This window comes from Amborella trichopoda, chromosome 2 (assembly GCF_054954075.1).
Source record: "Amborella trichopoda isolate Santa Cruz 75 chromosome 2, AtrichopodaSantaCruz75HAP2 v2.0, whole genome shotgun sequence".
In the NCBI taxonomy this organism is placed as follows: domain Eukaryota; kingdom Viridiplantae; phylum Streptophyta; class Magnoliopsida; order Amborellales; family Amborellaceae; genus Amborella; species Amborella trichopoda.
Genome location: NC_142337.1, coordinates 63,601,462 through 63,629,105, shown reverse-complemented (window position 1 = coordinate 63,629,105; position 27,644 = coordinate 63,601,462). Strand labels below are relative to the sequence as shown.

Genomic DNA, 27,644 nt, shown 5'->3' with positions numbered 1-27,644 from the left:
ATGATTATGTGGGTACACATCAAAGATTAGCACCAAATCCTTTTGAGTGTCCTTGTGGAATACAACTTTGTCATAATCTTATAAAAATAACTTTTGAAGGTACAAATGGTTTGAAAAAAAGCAACTTCACTTTGCCAAAAATCTCTCTCTCTCTCTCTCTCTACCAATTGATGAAATGCAGTCTCTCTCTCTCTCTCCCTCTCAATTGATGAAATATGGTTCTCTATCTCTCTACTCTACTCAATTGATGAAATGTGGTTCTCTCTGTACTCAATTGATGAAATCCTTCTCTCTCTCTCTCTCTCCATACCCCAAAGCTGATTCTTTCTTCTTTCGACATATTCCAAGTGGGACAAAGCTGATGAATTTATTCTTGCCAATCTAGTCCCTCACGGCTTGTACGTGCGGGACCTCCTCCCACCATAACTGGATAAAATGTTTGCATCCGAGGATCCAAAAGCGGCCTCATGGGATCCCACCATCACAATGAACCTTCCTTTCTCACCCACCCCTTTGAATTGGGCAAATTACATTTTTAATCCAAAACTCTCATATATATATGGCACCCCATCAACCCTCAACTCTCATTCATCATCTCTTCCAACCCCAAAACCAACAAATCCTCCTCCCTTCCTCTCCATTCATTTCCTTCACTTGCATCTCTCTCTTCATCAACCTCATAACGTTTTCTCTCTCCTTACCTTAAAGCACCACATTAGACACTCTCCCCCCCCTCTCTCTCTCTCTCTCTCATTACCTTAAAGCACCACATTAGACACTCTCCCCCCCCTCTCTCTCTCTCTCTCTCATACATAGAACACACCCCTCTCTCCATCTCTTTCTCTCTCTAAAATGTCAGGAGTGTGGACATTCAATAATGGGGTGGTCCGGCTAGTGTCACCCGGCAGTGACTCGTTGGATGGTTCGGACGCGATGGGAGCGAGGCGCAAAGTGCTGGTGCATGTGGCGACAGGGGAGGTGGTGACCTCGTATGCATCACTGGAGAGCATGCTCACCAGCCTTGGGTGGGAGAGGTACTATGAGAACCCTGACCTCCTCCAGTTCCACAAGCGCTCCTCTGTGCACCTCATCTCCTTGCCTAGGGAGTTCAGCCGCTTCAGGTCCATGCATATGTATGATATCGTCGTCAAAACTCGAAGCGTGTTCGAAGTCAGGGACATGTGAACTCTCTCTCCGCCACTCTCCTCTCAGTCATCTTATCTCACCCTTTTGAAAAGTGGATTTTTTCTGTCGTGAGAAAAAAAAAATGTTGCTTTAGAGCTGATGATAGATGTGTACGAGAGAGAGAGAGAGTAAGAGAGCAGATTGATGCGTCGATGGTAGGATTTATAGAGCCTTGGGGGGTGCAAGGTGCTAACTTCAAAGGCAGGTGTGTGGATTGTGTTTCTCTCTCTAACATGAGATTGAATTGTGTGTGTGTTTTATTTTTCTTGTTTTTTTTCTTTGTTTCAGTCCCTTGTACTTGTAACTTATAATTTCGACGTGAATGCAATTATTTAGTGTTGTTCCCATGCTGAATTTTGTATATCTTCGTAACATTCCATCAAATCCCTTTTGATGACGTGCTCTCAACTGTAGAGAGAGAAGAGTTCGATTCCATGACGTGCTTTCCAGTTTAGAGAGAGAAACAAGCTGTCAAGTCTAAAGAGAGAAATAACGAGTGGCTGTTTGAGGTACATTTACGCCCTCACCCTCGGTTATGTGCCAAGAGGCCAATACTTTTGTACTCTATCCTTCTCTTTTAAAAAAACTAAAAATAAATTACATATGGATACTTTGAGAGGGAAGGGGGGGGGGGGGTTCAATTATCAAATGGGCGTTCGTTCGTTTGAAATTACGAGCATCATCCCTGCGATATTTTTTTTTTAGGTTATCTCTTGTTCGGCAATAAAAACACTGGACATGGGGGGTTCAATTATCAAATGGGCACTCATTTATTTGAAATTACGAGCATCATCCCTGCGGCATTTTTTTTCTGAGTTATTTCTTGGTCAGCAATAAAAATACTAGACAGAAGAAGGCTCTAATTTCTTTGAAAAGTGAAAGAGCAATCAGAAATTCGAGTCCACAGACGTATCTTACTCTAAAAAAAGCAAGTAAGATTTGACATTGACTCTAAATTAGCGCCATGTGAAATCCTACATGCCAAGTGGAGAAGTATGAGCTCTTGTTAGGGGCTGATGTGGCATAATCCTCAAAATAATTATTTTTAAGATTTGAAATTTGTTTTGTTTCTATAATTGGCAGGATTTAGATGACTAATATGATATTTTTTGGTAGTGAGTTTGAAGCGAGTGACCGATGCCGTATATGAACAACATTTTCGTTCACTAATGCCAACATATTATATGCTGAGAAACTTATGAAAAACAAGGAAATTGTTTTTTTTTTTTTTCGGAACATAAAGAATTATGCCAAAATATTATATGCTCCGGCAGGTGCATATCGTGTAAAGAGGGAGGTGCTGAGTAAGGGGATGACCTCACCCTATATTTATTTCATTTGGTCGGGAAAACAGGAAGCATGTCCAGGGATTCATCAAGGGAACTAAACTCAAGTCCAGTTTCTAATTTCTAGAATATTCATCAAGGTGAATTATTAGGTTGGTTAACAGGGTGAGGTTTGCACAAGGTGTTTTTCAAGTAATATTAAAGCTCTAAAATTAGTGTAGATCTAGTGGGTTTAAAAATATTTAGATTTTTTAAAAATAGATGGTTGAGACAATGTATTACAAGATGTATTATTTTTAAAATTTAAAATTATTATTTTTTTATATCCATATATCTCCTGATCGAGATGATCATGTTAAAAAATTTCGACCTTGGAACAACCTTTTGGGATGAATTTTTGTGGTGCACTTTTTCTCTGTAAAATTGACACCCTATGTCAATTTTTCCTAATTCCATGGATTTGAGGGTGAGGTAGGTCACGTGGAAGGAGAATCGTGAATGCCACGTGTCATGTTGTATCTGGTCAGCAGCTTTTTGGGACCAATGAGTTGTGGATTTGTCTCCTGTGGGTTCCACATGATAAGTGATACTCTGGCTTCGTTTGCAACCGTGAGGACCACCCTTTTTATTTATTTATTTTTAGGTAATTCTATTTCCAGAAATTCCAATATCTCCTCTCAATTATCTAATTGGAATATTTGGTTGCCCCGGGTGACCAAATTGTAGATTTGGTCCCAAGACAAAACACGCGAACTTAGACGAGAGAGACTGATTCACCTTCATTGGGTAGGCGCTACAGGCTTTCTGTTTGACGACAGCTGCTCAACTCTTGGATCATAAAGCCCAACTTCAATTAATTCTTTTTTAAATTGATCATAAAGCCAAATAATTTAGGTCATAAGGCTCCCCAGAATGCCCCTAATAGGTCTGTTACCTGTGAGACCAAATATACATTATACCACGCAGGACCACCATATTCACACCTATCCTAAGTTCCCCATACCCTGTTGCTTTGATCTTTCCCAACTGTCATAAATTTCCATGAGTCCTCTACTGGTATACGATAGTGTCTTTTTTTTTTTTTTTCCTGTTTTTACTCAATACCTCCATACTATAAATTTCCTTGATTGCCAGTTGTTCAATGTCCAATTGTAATTTTTGAGTCTCATCTATTTCTTTGGTTACTTGTGAATGGACATTTAAACTTTTTTTTTTTTCTTTTTGGTAATTTAGTGGGGAATATATGCACCTACATGTTTTTAAATAGTTAGATTTTTTTAAAAATATCAGTGGAATTGGAAAGCATGATATACGAGTAAGGCATAAGGGGTACTACCACTTTGACTCAGTGCCTTTTCTAACATCTAACCCTTTAAAACGATTTAGAATGAAAGCTTCAACTTTCAAATGAAGAAATTTTTAAATCCATATAATTTTGTTGAATTTAGTTGAGTTTCCATACGTGTTGATGAATTTAATTGAGTTTCCATTAGGGGTTGATGAATGGTGGGAATCAACCGTATTTCTTTTTTTTTTTAATAGAAGCTCAATGTGTAAAGGGCTTTTTATCCATAATAGAAATGAAACTCAAGACGTTACGTAATGGTGCATCACCATCTGACCATCGAACTTTGAACCCATTCCTGACCACCATCCATATTATAATTATGAAATGGCTAGTTTTCTTACGAGACCCTTTCTTTGATTGGTACGAAATTAGGTCTCTTTTCTGTCATGCTTCCAATGTTATGGATCGTATGACTTTACATTTTATATAGTTCTACATTGAGACTTTCTTGTAAATAAAGAATTTGTCAGTCGCTTCGTCATGTAATGGTCTAGGCCGAACAACCTATCGCAGACATAAACAGTTTACCTTTCCAGCTTACCCCAATAGCCTTGGTCCAAATATTACAAGAACACTATTCAAAACATTTGACTATACCGGTATTTTTTTATACATGAGCATCAATTAGTATCTTAAAACCAGATTTACTACCAAAAGAGTTTTGGAAAATATGTAACCAAACTTTTCAGGCTGCTAATAGAGAAAAATTTACCATAAACCAGATTAGCAAACTCATTTTGATAAATTTTTTTTCAAAACTAGTTATCCAACACAAACTATTAGGATCATATTTACCCAATAAAGAACTTTTACCTGGATTTGATGTTTGACACCAAGTAAAACTTCAATGGACCTCCAAAGGACTATACTATAGGAACCTAACCCTACCTTGGATAGCTTGTATAGATCAACCTCACTCCCTGGAAACCATTTAACAAAAAATCTTATCAGACTGCTGTGTCAATTCCCACTTCGAATTTCTCAAAAAATGTACCAACCCACTTTGGAGAAACCAGAATTTTTATGTTAAATTGCCTTTTAAGAAAAATAAGGACATAAATCCCACAAAGGCTTCGCACAGAGGTTTAAATCCAGATCTTTTGGAACAAGCTAAATTAAAAATACAAGATCTGATAAAGGAATAGTATCTAAAGATACATTGCAAATTGTTCATATATATATATATATACACATTTTGGCCCGTTTTCAGCGTAATATATTATGTCTTATCACATTTATGAAAGTAAAAAGATAAAAAACAAAATCTAACCCATGATTCTGGTTGTCCAAATTGGCTAGATTAAATCTGGACTATCTGACTTTTACTGTTCAATAGGCCAAGAAGCTCATATCAATTTCTTTTCTATTTTTTTGTTTAGATCTACTCAAGCACCAACTTATGCTCATTCTTTAGGAAATAACTTATGTATGAAAAATGGCTCTTACCTGATATAAATAGATATAAATAGGGGTGGCAACAGGCTGGACCTGAACCTTGATCTAGACCCAAAATTTAAAATATCTATATGTTTAATTATTTAAATAGATTTTATATATTGAGACCCAAAAAATATTATTGGACCTAGATTCGATCGGACCCGAATCTATTTGGACCTAGACCCGGACCCCAATAGTGTTCAGGTCCAAAATTTGGACTCATACCCAAATCCAAATCGGATCGGGTCCAGGTCCCCTAGATATAAAAACGTGGGCTAAAAGCTTGGTAGTAAGCCAAACATCTGACACACTAGCTCCCAATCTAGAAGGCTGAGTTCTATATGGGCATGGGATCATGGGCATTCAGAATATATTGAGTTGGCCCTTATCCATCACGTTTCTATGAAAGGGGCTTCGAACCCTGTTTTTTCTTTCTTTGGACAAGATTAAGCCCATGCCTAAATGGTGGTCCCTTACAGTGGCTTGTCTTGTTCATCGAGGACAAAGCTCATCTCTTCAAATTTTGTCGCACGTGTGACACCATTAGATTTGGCACGTAGCACTCGAGATGGGTCATGGAGTATACATGCATGTGTGGTCCCGTATGGACAAATATTATGATTTTCTTCTTTCGTTTATATTAGTTTTATGGAAATGCAAAATTTATTTCATATTTACCAAAAATATATCTTTTGCATTGTCCTTGGCCTTTTTAAATTTATATATATTCCATCATCATCATCATTAAAACCTTTTTCCATCTAATTGGAGTTGGCTACACGAATCATAATCCGCCATTTTCTTATTTCCAACCATGTCTTTTTGGGCATATCCTTTGTCATTTTCAAGCCTTCCACTTGAACTACTTCGCACATCCTAACAGGTGTTGTATTAAGTTTGCACTATGCATAACGAACCCACCTAAGTCTCATCTCTCTTATCTTATTGCCTATTGGTGCAACATCTAAATTTACTGGATGTACTCATTTCGAATTCATTTCCTTCTTGTCACTTATATGAATATTCAAAATAAAAAATAAAAAGAACTTATAAAAGGGATAGGAAAATGTCTTTATTGTTATTAAATCTATGTTTTTTAGCCTTTTACAATTATATTGGGATTAAATATTTAAATGCCCCCAGATGTTTTTTGTAAATTTGGCCTAGAATATCTTAGTCCCTCAAGAATATTCTTTGCTTGGATATTTCATATTTGAATAAATAAAACATGTCTATTTGTTTTCCTTTATTAAGAGGGTAGAGGGCCTCAAATGGAGCCCCACTAAATTACCTAAAAAAAAAAAAAATCCGTATCAAGCGGTTTACTAGAGGCTTTCGATCTCCTTTTAAATTTGAACCATCCATTCAAGTTAGGGTCTTTGGTTTGTATAGGGTTGAGGCCAGAAATAATCAAAGTAAGGTGCACTATTAAATACTATTGGAATATATTTTAGGATACTGAAAACCTTCGTGATGGCTTAAAATTTTATTTTCATATCTAATTATAAAATTTAAGTTTTCAAAATATTATAGATCGAACATATCTATAAACACTTGAGAAATCTTAAAAATTAACAGTCCATATATACATTACAAAATAGACTATTTCAAAGACTTGAAATCCAATTTTTCTCATGTCCATATATCTTGAGATCGAGATGATTGATTTGAAGATTTTTTAGAATCAAAATACCCTTTTCTTGTGGATTTTTGAAATGCGACTTAATTTATTGTTTAAAGCTTCACCCTTGTATAAACTTTTTCCTTCAAGTTAACCTTAAATAACTATATAAATAAAATAAAAGGACAGAAGGAAGAAAGAAAAAACTGGAGATATCCCCCCATCACAAATATCGTCCACAACACTTCAAACGGTTGCTCTAAATTTCCCCACTATATGCTCCCGCGGGAGCATATATCGAGATCTCATTAGAACTTCCCACAATTATCTCATGTCACATCCTTGAAAAACTACCCGCCCGTGCTCTTTTAAGGACAAAAGTTGTACTTCATTTTAATTCCACTTGTGAAGATTCAAGAGAGAGACTATGACACAAGAAAAACATAACATAGACCATGGTCTACGATATATGGAACACCATAAGCGCGTCCACCGTCTGTTCCCGAAGATGGACGGTAGAGATTACACCATTGCCCTTTTGACTGTTCATCAGTGGGAATCACATTTAATATGTACTGTCGATCGTCTATAATGGATGGTGGGTACCGTGCTGTGTACGATGTATTCTGGTAGTTACGAGAGATCGATGCCTCAACATAACGTCTCACCCTGCATTTTGTGGCTTAGTTCCAAGGTGCCGCTTTACCAACTATAATAAAGCCGCGCCCAAACCAAACCGCACCTATTGGGAACCTTTTTTCATGGAAACGTTTACATAAGGTTGCATTTAGAAATAAGATATACCTAAAAAATCAATAGAAAAGAATATTTTGACGTTAAAAAACCTTTCAATTGACCATCTAGATTTCAAGATGCATGGATATAACGAAAAAATAAAATCCAAATCCTAATAAGAGTGCATCAAGTTATCTAGACCATCTATTTTTAACATTTTTAAGAATTCATAGATTTGCTCGATCTGCACCGTTTTTTAAATTTTGGATCTCAAAATCATGGGTTGAATATAGATTTCCAAACTATTGTAAGGCTTCTCACACATGAACTACATCTTGCAGTAAAATTTAGAGATGCACCTTACTTGTACATTATCAAGTGGGCACCTTATACAAATCTCACCCATAAGTGAGGGTGCTTCATCTTATGAGATTATTGAGTGGCTTACTAGTATGCCGACGTATACGTCGCTTTGTTTGGCACGTGCTGCTTCTAGAATGATTCTCCCAAATTTTATATCTCAACAACGTCGCTTTGTTTGGCACGTGCTACTTCTAGAATGATTCTCCCAAATTTTATATCTCAACAGTGGCAATCTAAAGGTTTTCAGTTAGGACTCCATCTCTTTCATGTAGATGCTTAGCCAACATCTTTTAAGTGACCATCATCATCAAATGTGAAAGCATGGCTTTCTCACCATAACCCTCTTTACCAAAATGAGAGAGAGCTTTGAGACATTCCTTTTGCTTTTCATTTTCACCTTTACTTAGTTATTGATAGCGTAAAGTCATGGACACTTAGTAATGTACTTCCCCAGTAAGCATATAATAGAAGTTCCTTCCTTTCTTTTACTTTCAAACGACCCATCAAAGCACGAAAGCCAGGGTCTTTCAGAAAATTGTTTAATGTAAAACACATATAATATGAAGCTCTTGTCCCCAACAAATGGAATGCTGAAGTTGCATTGTGGAGAATTTGCAAATTCAAAAATGAAGTTTCCTTAATGCTTTGCGGCGCCCACCTTAATTTCATGTGAGTATGGGCCCTTAATTCAACACATTTGTTCTTTGCAATTAAATGTATTTTATTCTACTTTAAAATTTTAATATTAGTAGGGTTTTTTAATTCTTATGAAAGTGGGTGGTATGTTTCCACTTTCAGCATCCAGTGAAGCCTTGGTTCAAGAGAAAAGAGAAGTACTTCAAGAAGTTTTGGACAAATTCAATGAGTGGTAGGTTAAAATAGAGTTTTATATGTTGAGAAATTTGACTTTGGGAACTATAAAGATTATATAAATAATGTAACAGTAAGCTAAAAATTAGCTAATTGCCTAAGACCTAGCCTATTAAAATTTCCTATTAAAGGGCCTAGGAACTCTTCATGTGCTTCTTTTGCCGACCTATTTTTGAAGTTAGAGCTTGAAACTTTTGACAAGGCAAACTATAGTTTTGTCCACAAATTCTACAATCATGGGAACTTGGGGTGAGTGATTGGTGAACTTCCAATGACATGAGACTCACTTGAAGGTTAAAAAACAAAGAAAAAAGAAGAACACTTGTGTCATGAGTTAGACATGTGGGTGGAGAAAAATTTGATTCTTTTAAGCTCTATAGGCAACAACTAGTCAAACATTAGCCAATAATCAAATACTAGAGGACTCATGGAAAAAACTCCTTGTTCTTCTTCTTTTCTTTTTTTTTTGGGGAGATCAGTGGGATCACAGGCCCTTTCCTGCTACGAAAAGAGTCAATTTTTTGAAATTAGTGAGAATGGAGTCAGTGACTTTTTAACAGCTCAAGAATTTGGAAACTCCTTTACAAACCATGATGTCTTGAATACGATTAAAAAATGGGCCTATAATACGTACAATACGGCCATGATAATGCTAGCACCCTTTATCCGTGATTAGGGCTAAGAATTTACCCAGTTTGATCTTAGACCTGATTTTTGGATCCTATCCGGATTTAGGAATGGATCCAAGATATCGGATCCAGATCCAAACTTTTGATATGAATAGTAATTCAGATTGATCCAAGTACAGGTTGATCTGATCTAGATCCGACCCAATTATTAATATATTATATTATTATATATATTATTTTTTGTTATATATTATTTTATAAATATAAAATAATATAAAAAATAATTTTTTGGATCCAATTGGGTGTACATCTGGATCTGGATCCCATCTATACTCTTCAGATCCAAATCCAGATCTAAATATTCTAGATCAGATCGGATCTAGATCTAGATCAAAATCCCATGTCTACTTTTCAAACCCTATCTAGATCCTGGTGGATCCAGACCCAGTCCGACGCATTCTCAACCCTATCTGTGATGTTATATCATGTAGCAATCAATATATTATGCTAAGTTATATCGTGTAGCAAAGAGAAATATTAGATTTCATTTCACTGACTTTATATATATATATATATATATACAATGAGACCATTTGATATGAAATTTGATAGCGGATGTGTCACAAAGTTTGACAAAATTTCTTTTGAAGTTTGAACTTGGTCGATAAAATAATTGCTGCCACCCAATTTCACATCTTATGGTCAAGATTAATGTGACCATCTTGTATCATAGTTAAATGGTCTCATACTATGCTTTCCCTATATATATTATCTTGATATCTACATAGCAATGTTTATGGTTTTTATTGTATAGAAGTTGTAGATTTTCACAAAGTAAATTCTATAGAATTTGGAGATTTTACGTAGTAACTTCTATTGATTTTACCAAGAGAGAGGGTTCAAAGCGAAAAATTACAAGGTATTTCGTTTATGAGGTCAAATTTGTTGGCGTGAAACATGAACTTTTGTAGTCTAGAGTAACATTTATTAAGTTTGAGGGCTTGTTTTATTTTCGGCTTGTAAATGCTTATTACGGTTAATGATTCATTTCCTAACCTTTCTATCGATGTGAACTCTTGGGGAAGATCAGCCTGTTATCCCCAAAGTAACTTTTATCTATTGAGTGATGGATCTTCCAGTCCGCACCATCTAAAAATTACAGCTAAAATTGAGAATGAATATGTAAGATAGAATGAGGGCATCAGGGGGAACGATTTGATATTCCATGGAAATTTATTTGATTATCAAATAATACAAATGAAAATGCTTGCTCACAATCCATGGATTTTCAAATTGTTCTCAAGATTTTAGAAATCCAAGTTACAATTTATTATCTCTCATTTATAATTGATTCTCTTCCTGCTCAAGCCACCCTTAAGAGGAAAATAGAATCACTTATTTGATCCAATGATTGCACAAAACTTATTCAAAACGGCAAATTGGTTCAATTGAAAGGTTTAAAAAATATAATAGGGCCCAAAGGGACATGATTGGAAGTAGTGAGAAAGATATGATGACTTGTGACCTCATTGCAGGTATATGGCTGTTGATAGAGTAAAATGACAGATTAGGATTTATATAGCCGATTCTAAATAATTGAAAAAAAAACTATGATGATGATGATGACAATGAATCGCATATACTTGGCAGGAGCCTTGGAAAAAAAGAATGACGCCATCATCATTGCGGTTTCAATCTTAGGGATTGTATGAATGCTCCTTACCTAGATTGACAAAATGTTTGTTTTGAATAAATGTTGTTCTCATTAGTTAGAGTAGATGCATGTGAAAGAGAAAGATAGGCATGCACACGTACACAATGAAAGCAATTAACGATGAGAGAAAGAGAGATTAAACGTTCATAACCAGAAGTGAAGTGCTTTAGCATGTATACTACGCTTCTGTGGGAGCATATTGTTGCATGTAATCCCTCAGTTAAATTTGTTACTTTGGAGATCTTGTTCAGTCTGAAGTAATTGTATAGGAATAATTAGATGATTATTTTTAAAATAAAAATTTTAAATTTTGAGTTTTTTTACACTTAGATCTCGACCTTCAAAAATTAGGCAATCTATACTCAAGTTTGAGACATTTTTTTTCCTAGTGCATAAAAAGTTTAGTTCAAAACTAAGATGTTACTTCCTCAAAATTTGGGGTCCTAAAATGACTCCTATACTGGGTTTTAATTCAATGGAGTAAATGAACATTATACTCCCGCAGGTGTTTTATTCACTTCATAAATAATGCTTGGGTTGTGTTCCTTTATGCCTTTCACTCTCATGTTCATTGTGGTTTGCTTATATTTTGGACATCGATGATATTAATAAAAGGACTGTATAGGATGAGTTAATTCCCTTTCGCTCACAAATGTCACAAGAATACCCCCAAGCCGATGAACCATGACATGGTTAGGACATGTCATTTCTCAATACAAAGCTCAAGAATATTTTCTCAGGCTCCAAACGCAGTTCTTTGTTCAACCCCAACAACTTTCATTTTACATCCAAACACATTGGGTGATTGTAACTTTCCTTATCAAAATGTTTATATTGAAGGCTCAATAAAGACAAAGGGGAGGCGTAAAATAACATGATTGAAAGTAGTGAAAAAACATGTAGAGATTTATGGTCTCACTGAAGGTGTAGTTCTTGATAGAGTAGAATGACGGACCAAAATTCATTGATCTCCTTTACATGTTTATAGAGAAGCTAATGGGGTTAGCAGATTCGATGGCCAAAAGGGGTGCTTTTTTATGTGAGGCTATTGTCTCTAATAATGTAATTTCTTCTTTTGATTAGACTTTAATAAAGATAGATAAATTTCTTGTCAAAAAAAAATTCATATAATTGGCCTCAAATAGTTGAAAAAAGGTTATGCGGATAATGATGAAGAAATGGCTCCCAATATGAATTTTAAGTTACTCATTATTGTGAAAGGATTTGTTGTTCTCACATGAACACATTTACTCCCTTTGGCAAAACCCAACCTATGAATACGTCTAAGACCCCAAAGTTTGGGGAAGTGATCTCTTAAACCTAGCAAATTACATCCAAAAGAAAAAAATTCAAATCGCACTCATTATATACTCGAAAAAAATAACATCCCAAGATTGAATCATCTAAATTTTAGAGACCAGGATCATCTAAATTTTGGAGACCGTAGTCTAAATGTTGAAGAGCTTAAAAACAATATTTTTTATTTAAATAATCATATGTTGGTGCAAGTTTTGGGAGCATCTCACATTGATAAGGGCCGTTTCTTTCACCTGCTTTGAGGCATCCATTCCGGTATTGTGGCATTGTCTTTCTCCACATGCTTATTAAGAAGAAGTCATGAAGTGTACTCCGAACTATTTGAAGGAGAAAAAGTGTAAAGAAATGCTCATATTTGTCGGCAAATTGTCCATTAATCATTAATGGGTGTGATTTGTATAAATCATCAACCTTAAATAATCCAAGTAACGCACACCTCTAAATTATTCTAAAAGAATGTATTTTGGAAAAATTAGTGATGGCTTAAAAAATTATTTTTGTCCCTAATCGTAGAATTTAAAGTTCTAAAAATGATTCAGATCGAGTAGATTTATAAACACTTGAAAATCAATGGTCTAGATATCGCACTACAAGATTCACTATTTTAAAGACTTAAAGCCATTATTTTTTTATGTTTATACACCTGGAGGTCAAGATGATCAATTTGAGCGTTTTGTAGTGTTAGAATAATATGTTTTGGTGGATTTGTAGGGTGCGCCTTCTATAGTATAAAGTTGATACCTTAAATAAAAATAAACTTTTCCCATCATTAATGCATACTTGTCTAAATTGCGGTTCATAATTTCTTTTGTATTTAGGTGTTAAGGAGAATAGAGGTCTATAATTTCTTTTGTTTGTGCTTTTGTCGATATTGGTGGGGAGAAAAAACCTATGGTAGGATACAGATTGCTGCTATATGCGATACAATATAAGAAACATGGTGATCCATATGCGATTGAATGCTCTTAGCCACAGGATTAGATGATTAAAGGGAACAAATAGCACTTTAATATTGCCCTATGGAAATAGAAACAGTTTATAAAAGGCATTAAATTACATTATAGGCACTCCTTAATAACCACAGGAAATGCTGTTTCAATGTTGAAAAGCCCTCCAATGATCGTCTCGGAGTTAGATCCTTTTTTGGAGTTCGGAGTAGTTGCGGCGACAGGCCAGACTTGGACCAGGCCAGGTTAGCCCTAGCCATAGTCCCTATAGGGTTGGACCGAGCCGGCCCAAGCCTGGACAATATCGAAGAGGTCCCGGCTCCAGCCCAGCTGGGCCAAATACAATAAAAGTATAAGAAAAAAAAAGGGGCTATGCCGGATTGGACCACACGGGCCCTGTCTTGGACCTACCCCATACTCAGCCCAGCCCGGACCTATCCTTAGCCAATGGTGGCCGGGCCCTAGCCCAGTCCTTGGGCCACATTTTATGGCCTAGGCCCTAGATGTTCAAGGTTGTGCCAACCGGCGCATTGCCAGCCTTAGTTGATGCTTCTTACTTTTATGAACCCTCCAATGATCATCTTCGACCTGGACCTTTGAGCAGAGTTTGTAGGAGCCCTTTACTTGATCATTTATGGTGGGTGCAGTTTGTATGGAGCCAAGGCTCTAAACAATCAAATGAGAGCCCACCTTCAAATAGTGTCGAAAAATATGGTTTTAATATTGAAAATCTTTGTGATAGCCTTAAAATATATTTTTATCTCTAATTATACAATTTAAAGCTACAAAAATAGCATAGATCGAGCAGATCTATGAAAACTTGAAAATATTGAGAATTGATGGTCCAAAAATGCATTACAAGATGCACTATTTCCAAAACTTGAAATCTATTTTTTTTCATTTCCATGAATCTTGATGTCGAGATGATCAAATTTGATGACATTTGGGCATCAAAACAACTTCTTCAAGTGAAAGTTTTGAGGTAGGCTCTAATTTGATTGTTTAGAGCATAAGCTCTATATAAAATTTTCCCATTTATGGTTGACGCCATATAGACACCACACCGAGTAGAATTGCTCCTTACGATTCTAAAAGTCTACGAGTGCTAAAGTTGAACCTTTATAGGTTATATTATTTTAAATAAGAGAAAATTTTGTATAAGGTTGCAACCTTCATATGTAGAATTAAGTGCACCTAAAAAATTCGTCGTAAAATGTTGTTTTGAAGCTGGAAAATCCTCTAATTGATGATCATCTCGATATCGAGATGTATGAAATGAAAAAAAAAAATTTTTGAGTCCAAAAAAGAGTGTAACTTGCAACACATTATTTAGACCGTCTATTTTCAAGATTTTCATGTGTTTATCGATCTACTTGACTTGAACCATTTTTTTAATCTAAAATTTTATAATTAAATATAAAAATAGATGCTCAAGCCATTATAAGAAATTTTAATCCCAAAATTACATCATATGACAAAATTTTGGTGGTGCACCTTATTTTGATTGTTGAAAGTTTCGACCTTATGCAACTACATCCTTCAAATAAATATTGCATATATGGAGTATTAAAATATGGAGAAGTTTTGGTGCAGGCGTACTAAGTGTTGAACGCCCTACAATATGCACAGTTCAATTTCATTCAATTGCACCTTGAAATCGAGAAATGTATATTTAGTGCATTTTGCATTGTTCGTTGTAATTAGACATTGTAGGTTACAATACTGTCATGTTCCCTAAATTTGGTCCTTGCAAGATGAAAGGACATAGCCAGGGCTGCCCTAGGCCAGGAACCTTAGCCCAGGCCTACTCTTGGGCAAGGCCACCTACCCGGCAATGTTAATGGTGCGGTCAAGCCAAGCCATTAGATATTCAAATTCATTCATTAAGAAAAAGAAGCCCACATTGTCTTGGACATTGGGCCTAGATTTCAAGTCCAGTCCCAAGCTTTTAGTGGCTCGGACCTGGGCTACATGGGGTCAGGCTAAGTGCCACCCTTAACAAATTATTAGAGGAGCCTTCGGTAATTGGAATTTGTGGGTTCCTTGGAACATGGAAGTTCTATGTCTCTAGAAGTTGAAATTGTTGATATCTAGAAGTTTTGTAATACTAATTTGGTAACCTATGTGAAAGTTCGAAAATGCTGAGCTCAAGCTTCATAATGATCTAGCAAAAGTTCCACAAAGATTTGACCTCACCATTTCTAATAGTGGAAGAAAACTTTAGAGAGAGAGAAGTTGGAGAGAAATGGCACATTTAGGACGTGTCGGATAACAGAAAGAAAGTTATGGGGAGGAAGAAGGAACTTCCCCATGATTGTACAACTTCCGTGTTTGATGCACGTTATTTATACAGTAAAGGAGTTCTCTACCAACTTTCTTAGTCCCTTATGCTTGAGAAAAAAAAATTCCTTCTAAAATGATGAAATTTAAAATAGGAATTGGGCCTTGAAGAAGGCTTCTTCCTCAAACCGATTTTGCCTTCCTCTTTATATTTACATCGCTAAGTTATATTTGTATTGTATTATATCCCAAAATGCCTATATGGTGGTCAGCCTTTCGAATGCCTCCTTGCTAGGCTGGGAAGCCACCGCTCGTGGCTTCTGTGCTCGATTCTAGTGGCAGGAGGCACTCTGGTAGGAAAGCCGACCAATACATAAGCCGGTATCAGTCTAGGAGAGAAGCAAGCTACATACACTATGTTATATATTATATTATGTTATATTATATTATATATTTATATTTAAATAATTAATATATATTTTGAATATATTGAATATATATTATATAATATAACAGATTTTATTATATAATATATAATTATAATATATTTTATTTATATAATAAATACTTACAATACAATATATATTATGTACTATTTTATATTTAATATAAAAAATATTTAAATAGTATTTTATATATAATATTTAAATAAATATAACTATATATTCCAATAGGTTGTCAAACACAAATACCTAGAACTCCTTTAACATTCTAACATGTTGTCAAACACAGACACCCAGAACTTCCTCTAAGATCTTCTTTCTCCGCAGCAAAGAGGAACTTCTGATTGCTAAAGAATATTTACCTTCCAATTATCAAACAAGCCCTTAGATAGAGAAACGGGTTAGTGATACAAGAGAAATGGTTAGAGAGACGAAAACAATACAATTACATAGATAAGGAAAAAGTTTATATAGAGCCGAGGCTCTAAACAATCAAATTAGAGCCCACCTCAAAATTTTTACTAGAAGAGGTTGTCTAGATGCCCAAATATCCTCAAATTGATCATCTCGATATCAAGATACATGAAAATGAGAAAAAAAAAAAAAAAAAATGGATTTCAAGTTTTGGAAATAGTGCATCTTGCAATGCATTTTGGACCGTTAATTTTCAAGATTTTCATAAATCTGCTCGATCTACATTATTTTAAAGCTTTAAATTTTATAATTAAAAATAAAAATATATTTTAAGGCGATCACAAAGATTTCCAATAATGAAACCATATTTTTCAGTACTATTCAAAGGTGGGCTACAATTTTATTATTTAGAGCCTCGGCTCTATACAAACCTCACCCTATAGATAAAGGAGTTAAAGGGAATAAGCACATTTAGAGAGGGAATTGATTAGAAAGAGAAAAGGCACGATTAAAGAGCGAGAAAGAGAACTTAAATAGAGGGATAAATGACATGGTTAGGGAAGAAGGGAGTAGTGAGGATGTTAATAGAGGGAGGAGTTAAAGAGATAAAAGAGCACTCTTATAAAAAGAGGATATGATTAGATATGAAAAAGAGTTATAGCGAGTTAGAAAGAGAACACGATGGTTAAAGAGATTATTCAAGGGAAAAAGGGATAACTAAAGAGAGAAACAACATGGATAAGAGAGAGAGAGAACGCACACAGTTAGAGATGGAGGAATTAGAGAGAAACGCCACACGTAAAAAGAGAAATAAGTGAGAGAGAGGCTATAGTTAAAGATAGGAAATGTGTAGATATAGAGGACTTAGTTAGAGAAATACGAGGTTAATTGATTAGTGCTTGATGATTTGTAACGTTAGATCTTAGACTCAATTTCTACCCAGGGTAAAGGTCTCTCCCCATGGACTCACTTAAAAAAAGAATAAGATAGAGAAAAACATAATGGAAAGTGAAAAGAAAGGGGGAAGTGAATTTTCTGAAAAACAACAAGACAAGGCAACTGCGACGGAGAATAGAAACAACATATTCTTATTTTCTAAGAATCCAAAACTTTCTGAAGCTAGTTTCGTGTAGTACTTCCTGACAGCAAACATGGAAGTACTACAATAAACTGGAATCTATAACTTCTAAAACTAGAACTTCCAGTCCTCAGACGTGCCTTAGATTAGAGCTGGCAATGGATTGGACTGCCCGGGCCTTTCGGTCTTGTCCTAAAAAACTCGGGTTTGGGCGACGAACGTTGGCCCAAGGGTGGGGGTGTGGGGGTGGGGGTAGGGCCAATGCTGGCTTAGCCTAGCCCAGCACAGCCCAACCCTCTTTTTTTTTTTTCTTTTTTTTTTTCTTTTCTATCTTTATTTTATTTATTGTTGGCTCGGCTGAATTTTTTTTTTTCATTTGTTTTTTAGGATAAGGACTGGGCCAGGGCCAAGCCGGGCCAAGCACTGCCACCCTTACCCTAGATGTGTGAGGATCCAGGGGTCCTTCCCGGAGGAGATTTCTAAGCCTTCGGGCTCGTTAGAAGAAGAGTGGGGCCATTATGGTCACTTCCAAATACATGTTGAAAGTTCATTTCGAAGGCGCAACCATCACGAATGGCAGTTTCATTGGTGCTCGGAGGTCTCAGGAAACGACTCCTTTCTCCCTACCCCTTCATTCGCAGATTGGTAAACCCTAATTTACATCTGAACTTCATCTCATGTTTGTCTGTCAGTATTTTAGATTGGAAAAAAATTTCCAGGGCTTATTGTTTGATAATTTACTTCACCAGTTATCCATGCAATTTACATTTTGATCATGGTCGTTGAATTTTCCTGTGAAATCTTATTTCTGTTGAATTTATAATTTTCCTGCGTAATTTGTATTCTTCTTTGTTTAATATTTCTCGAAGATCTTCTCACATGTGTTGTGGTATAGAGCATCTCATTTCTTGTTATTATACCTTAACCTAACTATGGGAAAGTCTGACATTTTCCCTAGGGTTCAATAGAGAAATTGTTTGCCTTATAGCAAAATACTCAATGAAAGTAACTGGGAAAATTGTTAGCTAAACACAAAAGAAGCATGTTTAATTTCACTTTGAAGCTCGAACAGTGACGTTTTTAGTTCATCTCTGAATATACAGCTATTGTAGCGGTATCTAACCAATCCCTGAATATTTTGAAGATGCTCTTACTGTACGAAAACTCAGCGTGTCTGACTCCTACTTAGCCGAGCTAATCGGACCCAAAAACATTTAGGAACTGGCCCAGTCCGGCTTGTCCCGAAGGTTTTTATTTTTTTATTTTTTTAGGACTTGTCCGAGTCGCTTGATAGGACATAATGGCAAACCCAGTTTCGTGTAGCCGACCCCAAATAGTTTGGTTAAAAGCTTTGATGATGATGATGATGACTTTTTTAAACACTCATCCAAGTCTCTGACAGAGTGGAGTTTCCTGACTTAGGCACGGGACTCTAATGAGTCTTGAACCGAGTCCTTGCTATAAACACTGCTATAATTATTTGACTTGTTTGTTTATATGCATTTGATTTTGGTAGATAAGCACATTGGTTTTGGCTGAACATGAAGGGGGATTGGTAAAACCATCGTCTATGAGTTCAGTGGCAGCTGCAAGGGCCATCAGTGAGGAAAATCCCATTTCAATTTTATTGGGTGGAACAGGTCCAACCCTTCAAGAAGCTGCCTCTCATGCTGCTTCATTTCATCCTTCAATTTCTCAGGTAGCTTCTTACTAAATTATAATTGCTTCCCCCAATTATTTATCAGGATTTCATAAATCCTCGGTTTGGTGTGGATTCCTTTTCATTGTTACGATTGCCTTTTTCTCAATTATGGGGCCATGTGTCGCCTCATATGATGATTATGACCTTTCATGAGAGTTTAATTTCTCTTGTAGGAAGCTGATGATCACTTTCACTTTTGTTTATTTGTTTATTTAACAACTACATCAAGTTGCACTATGGTCTGCACAAATTGATGAACTATACCAGGGGAATAATTCATCTATCTTGTGTTTATTTTCTTGTTTTCGTAGATAAGTGATGGTCTTATATAGGAAACCCTAATTGTGTTATCCAAAGATATATGAAGTGTAATTGAGAAACTTAATGTTAAATACTCGTTTGCTCTAGAATCTAAAGGTGTTAAAATTAACGGGACTAAGATAGATTATATGGAATGCAAGTTTAATAATAGGAGTAGAGGGGAGGAAGCAGTTAAGATTGATGGCCAGAAAATACCAAAATAGCGCACTTTCAATATCTTGGATCAATAATCCAGGAAAATGGAGAGATTGAGGAAGATGTTGCACATAGAATAAGAGCTGGGTGGGTGAAGTGGAGATGTGCAACCAAAATTTTATGCGATCGCCTCATACTAATGAAGCTGAAAGGCAAGTTCTATAGGACAGCTGTGAGACCAACTTTGCTTTATGGGGCAGAATGTTGGGTAGTAAAAATAATAAACATACCCATAGAATGAGTGTAGCAAAGATGAGGATGTTGAGATGGATGAGTGGCAAGGGAATTCAAAATTAATACATTCAGAAAAATTTAGGTGTGGCACCAATAGGTGATAAAATGAGAGTGAGTAGATTTAGGTGGCTGGCTATGTGTGGCGCAGACCCTGTACAACACCTATTAGGAGGTGCGAGTCAGTTCAAATGGAAGGCTCAAAAAGGGTAAGGGGTAGGCCCAAAAGGACATGGTTGGAAGTAGTGAGAAACGATATGGGGACTTATGGCCTCATTGAAGGTACCTTAATAGAGCAAAATGGTGGACCAGGATTTGTGTAGCCGATCCCAATTAGTTGGGTAAAGGCTTTTATGATGATGACTTTCTTGCTCCTTGTTTGCATGTGTGCAGTTGTACTACTTCTAGATAATTTTTCTGATTTGTTCACACTGGTTTATATGCATCTTTGGAATGTTGTAAGAGGTGTATTTTATAAGTTGCACTTTCTTGTATAGGTGCTTATTGCTGATTCGGAGAAATTAAAGCATCCTCTTGCTGAACCTTGGGCAGATTTGATCCATTTAGTTCAAGGGAAGGGTGGCTATTCTCACATAATTGCAGCTTCAACTTCATTTGGAAAAAATGTAATGCCACGAGCTGCAGCGCTTTTGGATGTTTCTCCCATCACTGATGTTACTACAATTTCTGGACCTCAGTTATTTGTCAGGTTTTCTTCCTTTTGTCTTTCTTTTTCACTGAAAGAAATCCTGTTTAGCTGGAATATATGTTTGTTGCATTTGATTTCATATGCTCCTTTCGCTGCTAAAGATGATTAGTTAAGTTGCTATCCTGAACTTGATAACTTCTTGAAAGATCCATGGGTTGCCCATGTGGTGGTGCAGATAGACATCCAAAGGTATGTTGTAACTACTAGCTGATGACCAATGAAGGTCCATGTTATTGTGGTTCCTCGTGAATCATCTTTTTATGTTAATGATCTTGCCAGATATTTGTTCTACCTTTAGTACCTTTATAAATGGGATAGGACTTGAGAGCCTCCTCGTGTACAATGGGTATTGTTTGCAAGATGTCACATTGTTATCTCTGTAATATTATGAATGTTAATTCGTGCACTTGGTTTGCTGTTTGTTTCTACTTTCTTTTTGTATTAGCAAAATTATGTTTTCCACAAAAGAACAGAGATATTTGAGATGTCTACATCTATTGAGTGGAATTTTTAACCAAAGGGATAATTTTGTGGGATTAGCTCAAGTTGGTTCATGTGTTTATTTGGAAAACTTATCATAATTATTATATTCCTTATGTGTGAATATGTGAAGAACATTGATAGAATAGCTGTCGAAAACCTTCCTCAGATCTCCTAATCTGATCCAATATTCTCTTGCACTACAGCTTCCTTGGATTGCTATGACATTTAATTTCTTTTTCACTCTTAAATCATGTGAAGTTGATTTCTTTGTTAGTACCTTTAGGGTTTTGCAACTCACCACCTTCTTTTATTCTGCATAGGAGTGAATTATTCCACTAATGCTTTTATCACAAGGTTCAACATAGCTACTTCATTTATTTTCAGAAAAAACAGTTCTATGGAATCTTAAGTTAAGTTATTGTATTTTTTTTATAGGAAGTATTGAAATCATTGCATGCAGTCTTCTCATGCATCTTGTACACTGTTATCTGAGATGAAGATCTTGGGCTTCTCCAATTTGATGAGTGATTATGTTGATCTTTTCTCAATCTCGCAGACCAATTTATGCTGGCAATGCTCTCTGTACCATCAGATACGCTGGTTCTGATCCCTGCATGTTGACCATTCGTCCTACTGCATTCCCTTTATCTTCAATGACTTCTGGTCGAGTTTCAGATACTGCTGCCATATCTCAGGTGGATCTCTCAACCTTTAGTGAAGGTCTGTTTTGAATTTTCACTCGATTCGGTATCGCAATTTAGTGATTTTATTTGTCACTGCATTGTGAATGAATAGAGTGAGTAGATATTTAGATTCTCATAAGGTGCCTCACGATCTTGTGGATTGTCTCTTTATGTGTTGAATAAAGCGCTGTAATGCATCTTGTGGAAGATGTATCCATATGGAACTGTGGAAGTCTTAGTACCTAATTCCCATCCTTCAACTTTAATCAATTCTTAGATTGATAAAGTTAGTTTTGTTTTTTCTTTTCTTTTTTTAGTAGTTTATATGGGTACATGGCTCTATACTATGGCTTATTCTATGAACACTGGAGTTGAGGCATTGGTGGATTTGATTGTTTTACAAAAATCTGGTTTTGCCTCCCACAATATGTGCCCTGCACTATTCTAAATGTTCCTATTGGTTCTCAATGAACCACGGCTATCATGTGGCCCCAGTCAACCTCTTCTCCTACAGATTAGCCATATCCAGTGGTGGAACCATTGAGGGAAGTTCCACCAATCACTATTGTTCTCCTTCAGCCCTGCATGACTTCACAACTCCCGAGTTTAGAGCTTAATATCGAATCAACTCAGTGAAATCTAGCCAGTAACGGGAGGGTGAGATACGGGGTTCTTGCGATATCAGGAACACGCACCTTTTGGGAATATCACCCAGTGAAGGTGAGCAATAAGTTCCATGGTTAGAAGGGACCAGGAGTTTGGTTGGCTGGAATGATCATGAATTCCAGCTGCTAACTATGACGAATGTGCTAACTATGTATATGATGCCGAAAATGGACCGGTTTGATAGCACCCCTCAATTAGAATTAGCAAAAGCAATGTCTCCTTGCATAATATGGATTCCAAACATTCATGATCTGTATGTGAATGAGTCGAATTACTTATCCCCCAGTTTATTAGTGAACCATCTCTCCAGAGATTGTGAAAGATGTTCCACTAGAAATATTCTTGTTATTGCTTCGACTCATATTCCCCAAAAAGTGGATGCCGCTCTAATAGCTCCGAATAAATCAAATACATGCATTAAGATACGAAGGCTTCTTATTCCATAACAACGAAAGCACTTTTTCATTCTTTCATATACTAGGGGATTCCACTTGGAAAAGAAGATGTTCCATACTAACGGATTAGGGTCCATAACAATGGGTTCCAATGCACGAGATCTTGTAGCACTTACCAATGAGGCCATATCAATTAGTATTACACATAAGAAATCAATTATAGACACTAATACAAATAGATCAGCTCTTCATAGACAACGCTGGGATTTGCGATCCCAAGTAAGATCCGTTCAGGATCTGGGAACCTTTTCTATCAAATAGGAAAGTCCTTTGCACAAAATTTACTTCTAAGTAATTGCTCCATGATCCTATATCTACCTATATGAAGAAGAAATCATGTAAGGAAGGGGATTCTTATTTGTACAAATGGTACTTCAAACTTGGAACGAGCATAAAGAAATTAACGACACTTCTTTATCTTTTGAGTTGTTCTGCTGGATCGGTTGCTAAAGACCTTTGATCTCCACCCGGACCCGATCAAAAAAGTTGGATCACTTCTTATGGATTTGTTGAGAATGATTTTGATCTAGTTCATGGCCTATTAGAAGGCGCTCTGGTGGGATCCTCACGGACAGAAATTAGATTGCAGTCAATTTGATAATGATCGAGTGACATTGCTTCTTCGGTCCGAACCAAGGAATCTGTTAGATATGATGCAAAATGGATCTTGTTCTATTGTTGATTAGAGATTTCTATATGAAAAATACAAATCGAAGTTTGAAGAAGGGGAAGGAGAAGGAACCCTCGACCTGCAACAGATAGAGGAGGATTTATTCAATCACATAGTTTGGGCTCCTAGAATATGACGCCCTTGTGGCAAGCTATTCGATAATAAATCACATAGTTTGGGCTCCTAGAATATGGCGCCCTTGTATCGAAAGGCCCAATGAATCAAGATTTCCCTATCGGTCCAGGTCATTTCGGGGCAAGCAGATCATTTCTCATAAAGAGGATGAGCTTCAAGAGAATGATTTGGAGTTCTTGCAAAGTGGAACCATGCAGTACCAGACACGAGATAGATCCTCCAAAGAACAATCAAATAAGCCAATTCATTTGGGATCCCTCATATCCATTTTTTTTCCTATTCAAAGATCAGCCCTTTGTCTGTGTGTTTGCATGTCGAGAATTCTTTGTAGATGAAGAGATGTCAAAGTGACTTATTACTTCCCCTACACATTCTCCTACATCTATATATGAACGCTGGTTGATCAAGAATACACAAGAAAAGCACTTCGAATTGTTGATTCATCGCCAGAGGTGACTTAGTACCAAAAGTTCATTATCTAATAATGGATCTTTCCGTTCTAATACGCCACCCGAGAGTTATCAGTATTTATCAAATATCTTCCTATCTAACAGAACGCTATTGGATCAAATGGCAAAGACATTGTTGAGAAAGGGATGGCTTTTCCCAGATAAAATGAAACATTTGATTCATGTAACAGGAGAAAGATTTTCCGTTCCTTAGCCAGAAAGAAAAGATATGTGGCCATGAAATAGGGATTGCCCACCTTCCAGCCAACCAAACTCCTGGTCCCTTCTAAGGTGGGCAATAAGTTCCATGGTTAGAAGGGACCAGGAGTTTGGTTGGTTGGAATGATCATGGATTCAATGGGGCATTGGACTGTGTAAAATAAAGTTACGAAATGATGTAAATTGGAGTTCACGGGTGATTTAGCTGGGGGTGTGTTTGAAATGTTATGTGGTAAAAAGAAGCGTGTTAGACTTGGAGCCATCGGGGCTACTCCTAGGAGTAGTTTAGGAAGGTAAGGGGAGTGGGGAACGAGCAGAAGTGACACTTGAGAATCTGGAAATTTATTTAGTGGTCGTCTGTTGCCGTAGGAGAGTGAGGGCTATAGGAGTCGCTTAAGTCAAGTTTTAAGGTGAAGGAAAGCAGTGAGGACATGAAAGCTTCTACTATCTGATTATGAGGTGCTCTAATACCTAGCCAACTGCTTCTATGGTTTTGTGCCTTGATTGTTGAAAAATACTCAAATAAATAAAAGCACAAAATTAAGTGTTGGAATTCCTACTCAATTTTGCATCCACGTGTCCATTGTAATCTCCAGTCAATGATGTTATATGTTGGTTTTCTATTGCTTATCATCTAAAATGGTGAGGATCTCTTCTAATGCTAATTTAGTTTGGGAATCTTTGCAATTTGAATGGGCACAATTCTTACAGGTTATCAATACCTTGCTGCAAAGATTGTAGTTTATGTTGATTGTACAAATGCTGTCTGATTATATCTTTATTCCAATGTCCATGCAGAAAGTAATGGGAAATCAAGATGGTTAAATCATACGTCTCAAGAAACGGAATGTCCAGATTTGGGTAATGCTCGTATTATAATCACTGGGGGACGGGGGTTGAAGAATGCCGAGAATTTTAAGTTGATAGAGAAGCTTGCACATAAATTGGGTGCTGCTGGTATGAGTATTTCGTTTCCATTGGTGCCTTTGCTTCTTAATACTGTATTTGATGTTTTTTGTTGATTGTAGATTCACTAGATGCCATCCTTCATCCTTGTATGTTGTTGGACTAATAAATTCGATAACTTTAACTCCCTTAAAACCCTTTAATTCAAACTTTAAGTCTCACGCCTTTTCAGCCTCTTATCAACCACTCCTCGATATCGGAAACCTCAAGAGTACACATAAAATCCTACTGTCCTAAACTTTTTTGGAAACCTAAACCGTTTAAAACTCCCGAATCCGGATCTAGTTAGAACTCTAAACCTATCCTAATCATTTGTTCCGAAGCCCATCTAAATAGTCACACTCGCCCTTGGTCCTAAATCACTCGCCCTATCCTTAGAACTAAACTAATAAGTTGAATGGCTTCTTTATTGGTGTTAGCTCTGATGGTTGAAATTAAGATCTTTTAGTTTTCGGTTTCTCCAAGATGATGTTTGTTGACATTTGCTCTTTCCTTTGCCTAGTTGGTGCAACTAGGGCTGCTGTAGATGCTGGATATTGTCCAAATGAACTACAGGTAACTTTGTTTTCTATTATAAAAAATCTTTTTTTCTTGGATAGAATGGAAGAAAATTTTATTATTATGCTTTTAGCAACACCATTATGTGGTTGTTTGAGATGATGAATTATACCTTCTTTTAAGTGGCAATGTAACCAATTAATATGGACACTTGTCGTTGGGTGACCCGGGACTAAGGATGACTTAATTTTGAGTTACAGCTTCTGACCCACAAATTTTTTGTAGTAACTCATTTATCTTCTTTAAGTAACTGGATAACATTCTAAAGTCACAAAAAACTCATGTGAACATCTTCTTCTCATTGAGTAAAGTACTTTCCTCCTCTGTCAAGGTGGGCCAAACTGGTAAAATTGTTGCCCCAGAATTATACATCGCATTTGGCGTTTCTGGAGCTATCCAACATTTAGCTGGAATGAAGGACTCTAAGACCATTGTTGCTGTCAATAAAGATGAAGATGCAGCAATCTTTCAGGTAATGTGAAAGCCAAATCCTTACCATGGAAATCTAACATGTTTCCTTTCGACTTGGTGTCTGAATATTGGAGAAATAAATGTGCCTGTAATTTCCCTCTGTTAGACAAAAGCATTTTATTGTTATTTCATTGAATTGTTTTGTGCTCTTGCCCTTTCTGACTGACATGGATCGATCATGTGTGTGCTATTGTTGCCAGTATACGACCATCTTGTCCTAGATTTCAGAATTCACCAGACCATTTAATTTTCTTCCACAACCAAACCATACCTTTGAAAGATCTTCATTGCCAAAATACTATCTTGGAATTAACAATTTCAGATTTACAAAAGATTTACAAAATCAACAATTTGTGGTCCTGAGCTATAGTATTCCAGCCCATTTACATCCTTTACGGGACTTCAGAAACCTTCCCATAAGAAACAAGCCCTTAGCAAACCTCACTGCTTAATGTTTTGCCGATTAATTCATCTCTCTGGATGACATCTGATTTGTTCAATTCTGTTTATGGGTGACTGGTGTTCCATTGTGCAAAATTTATATCTTTCATCCACTTGCATGCAAGTTTGTGCGCTTGCTCTCATATGAGAGATCAAAGTGGACTATGGATGAGAGAACAAAATCCTAGGGGATTATACATGAGGGAGAGAGATCGAAACGAATTATGGATGAGAGAACAAACAAACATGAGAGAGAGGGAGATTCTGCCCTGATGCTCTTCTTGGTTCCATTTGCAGGTTGCTGATTACGGGCTTGTGGGAGACCTCTTTCAGGTGATTCCGGAGTTGCTTGAAAAGCTCCCTGAAAAAAAGTAGTCCCATTATTTATTCATGTGATTCTCATTCATATGGATAGAACAATGCACAAAGTGATGGGCACTTTTCAATCCATACTAAATAACGCTGTATCTTATGCCTTCTGTTATTTTCTTTAGAAATTGGACTGTCAAATTTGTTTGAAACATCAAAAACAAATATTAATGGGGCCCTAAAATTCAACTATGTAACATCTCATTTGGAGCTTTTGATCTAATTTTAAATATCCCATCATCCCTTAGATCAAA

General features: G+C 36.4%; 2 protein-coding genes across 4 annotated transcripts; both read left to right on the top strand.

Moving 5' to 3' along the window:
- The first annotated feature begins 613 nt into the window (after positions 1 to 613).
- On the top strand, positions 614 to 1,530 carry LOC18445342 (flowering-promoting factor 1-like protein 1). The gene is made up of 2 exons (XM_088859411.1): positions 614 to 701; positions 758 to 1,530. The coding sequence occupies exon 2, from the start codon at positions 853 to 855 to the stop codon at positions 1,183 to 1,185; it is 333 nt and encodes a 110-aa protein (XP_088715537.1). The 5' UTR covers positions 614 to 701; positions 758 to 852; the 3' UTR covers positions 1,186 to 1,530.
- A 16,138-nt stretch (positions 1,531 to 17,668) lies between these two features.
- Positions 17,669 to 27,644, top strand: ETFALPHA (electron transfer flavoprotein alpha). 3 transcript variants are annotated; one of them, XR_016050097.1, is made up of 8 exons: positions 17,669 to 18,312; positions 19,184 to 19,366; positions 20,614 to 20,825; positions 21,865 to 22,003; positions 25,384 to 25,542; positions 26,054 to 26,106; positions 26,441 to 26,581; positions 27,319 to 27,644. XR_016050097.1 is itself a non-coding variant. In XM_006855479.4 (8 exons), exons 1-8 carry the CDS (start codon positions 18,241 to 18,243, stop codon positions 27,394 to 27,396), a joined length of 1,062 nt encoding a protein of 353 aa, XP_006855541.1. In that variant the 5' UTR covers positions 17,711 to 18,240; the 3' UTR covers positions 27,397 to 27,644. The 3 variants fall into 3 exon arrangements, 2 of the variants coding, with proteins under 2 accessions (XP_006855541.1, XP_088715536.1); XM_006855479.4 differs by having other exon boundaries at positions 17,711 to 18,312; positions 21,865 to 22,028; XM_088859410.1 differs by having other exon boundaries at positions 18,227 to 18,312; positions 20,669 to 20,825; positions 21,865 to 22,028.

Coding starts and splice junctions, on each gene's coding strand:
- ETFALPHA (XM_006855479.4), top strand. CDS start 18,241: ATGGCAGTTTCATTGGTGCTCGGAGGTCTCAGGAAACGACTCCTTTCT. Junction 22,029..25,383: donor TCTCTCAACCTTTAGTGAAG/GTCTGTTTTGAA, acceptor ATGTCCATGCAG/AAAGTAATGGGAAATCAAGA. Junction 26,582..27,318: donor AAGATGCAGCAATCTTTCAG/GTAATGTGAAAG, acceptor TTCCATTTGCAG/GTTGCTGATTACGGGCTTGT.
- LOC18445342 (XM_088859411.1), top strand. CDS start 853: ATGTCAGGAGTGTGGACATTCAATAATGGGGTGGTCCGGCTAGTGTCA.